This window comes from Apium graveolens, chromosome 6, assembly GCF_009905375.1.
Source record: "Apium graveolens cultivar Ventura chromosome 6, ASM990537v1, whole genome shotgun sequence".
Taxonomy (NCBI): Eukaryota; Viridiplantae; Streptophyta; class Magnoliopsida; order Apiales; family Apiaceae; genus Apium; species Apium graveolens.
This window is the reverse complement of record NC_133652.1, coordinates 304793074-304794490: the sequence shown is the minus strand read 5'-3', so window position 1 is coordinate 304794490 and position 1417 is coordinate 304793074. Positions and strand designations below refer to the sequence as shown.

The 1417-nt window shown below is 40.2% G+C and overlaps 1 protein-coding gene across 1 annotated transcript; it reads left to right on the top strand.

Annotated features, from left to right (window-relative positions):
* The first annotated feature begins 821 nt into the window (after nt 1-821).
* LOC141666379 (uncharacterized) lies at nt 822-1217 on the top strand. The gene has a single exon (XM_074472367.1). It carries the CDS (start codon nt 822-824, stop codon nt 1215-1217), a length of 396 nt encoding a protein of 131 aa, XP_074328468.1.
* Nucleotides 1218-1417: the final 200 nt, after the last annotated feature.

The following is a 1417-nucleotide window of genomic DNA, read 5'->3' as shown; positions in this document are numbered from 1 at the left end:
GTGATGGGTAAGAGACCTAAGGCGATAACCATTTCAAGGCTCGAGTCACTGATCCCGGTGGCCACATCCAGATTGGAGGAGATGCCCGTGCATCACGACCGGACCAGTCAGATTACTATGCTAATGATAGTGGATGAGCTTGGGAGCGTGGTCAAGATGCTACGTGGGACACTACCCCCGACATCGCAAGGACCCGTGAAGGGGAGTCCGAGGAGGAGGCTTAGGACGAGTTCTATGGGACTTGACCTTTAGTTTCTTGGATTAGGCTGCTCCTTTTATTTACCCTGTTATTTGTTTCCGTTTTTAGACTCACGTACTATTTTAATTCGGATCTGTATTTGTATTTGTACCTTGTGATTCATACCTTTCAACTTGAACCATGTTAAATTCAGTTATGCACTTTCCTTGATCCCTATATTTGCTCTTTTAAATTTCTTGCTTATCACCATGCATCACCTTTATTGTTATATTGAAAACTGTATACCATGATGAATGCAAATAACACCTTAAAATTTTTTTGCACCACTCAAACTGTATAACTCTTATTTCAGAAAATGGCACCTAGGAGAGCCTGAGGAAGACCTACAAATAACCAAGAAAATGAAGGAGAAAACCAAAACCCCGATATAGCACAACTTATGGAATTGATACGCCAACAAACTGCTACTATATATAGCCCAACAACAACAACTTCTTCAAAAAATGCATCCACCTCAACCACCCCCAGAAAACGTCACTACTTTCAAAACAATCCAATCCGTAAAACCCCCAGAATTTAGAGGACTCAAGACCCAGTAGAAGCTCATGCTTAGCTCAAGGAGATGGAAAAGGCCTTTGCCTTAACAAATGTTCGAGATAATCAGAAAGTGGAGTATGTCACTTACTTCCTGAAAGGCAAATCAAACTATTGGTGGGAGACAACAAAAGCTTTAGAAGCTGCTGGAGTTATTACTTGGGATAGGTTTAAGAGAATGTTCTTGGATAAGTATTTTCCTCGCTATATGCAAACACAAATGGAGATGAAATTCTTTGAGTTAAAGCAAGACAATATGACAGTTGGAGAATATGAGAAGAGGTTTACAGAACTTTCTAGGTTTATGAGAGAGTATGTTGTTTCTAAAGAGAAAAGGGCAAAAAGGTTCCAACATGGATTGAAGCCTTGGTTAAGGAGTCGCGTGTCAGCTTTTGAGTTGACTACTTATGCTGAAGTGGTTTAGAAGGTGATGGTAATTGAAGGCGAGAGTGAGCAAAATCAAAAGGAAAAAGGCAACAAGAAAAGAAGATTTGAAATGGGAGAAGAAGGCTCAAGTTACAAGGGTCAAAATCAGAGAACTAATCAAAGGCTTAAATTTGAGAGTGGACCCGGGAACTTCAAGAAGAAAGAATTTGGGAGTAAATCACAAAAAACGAGATCTCA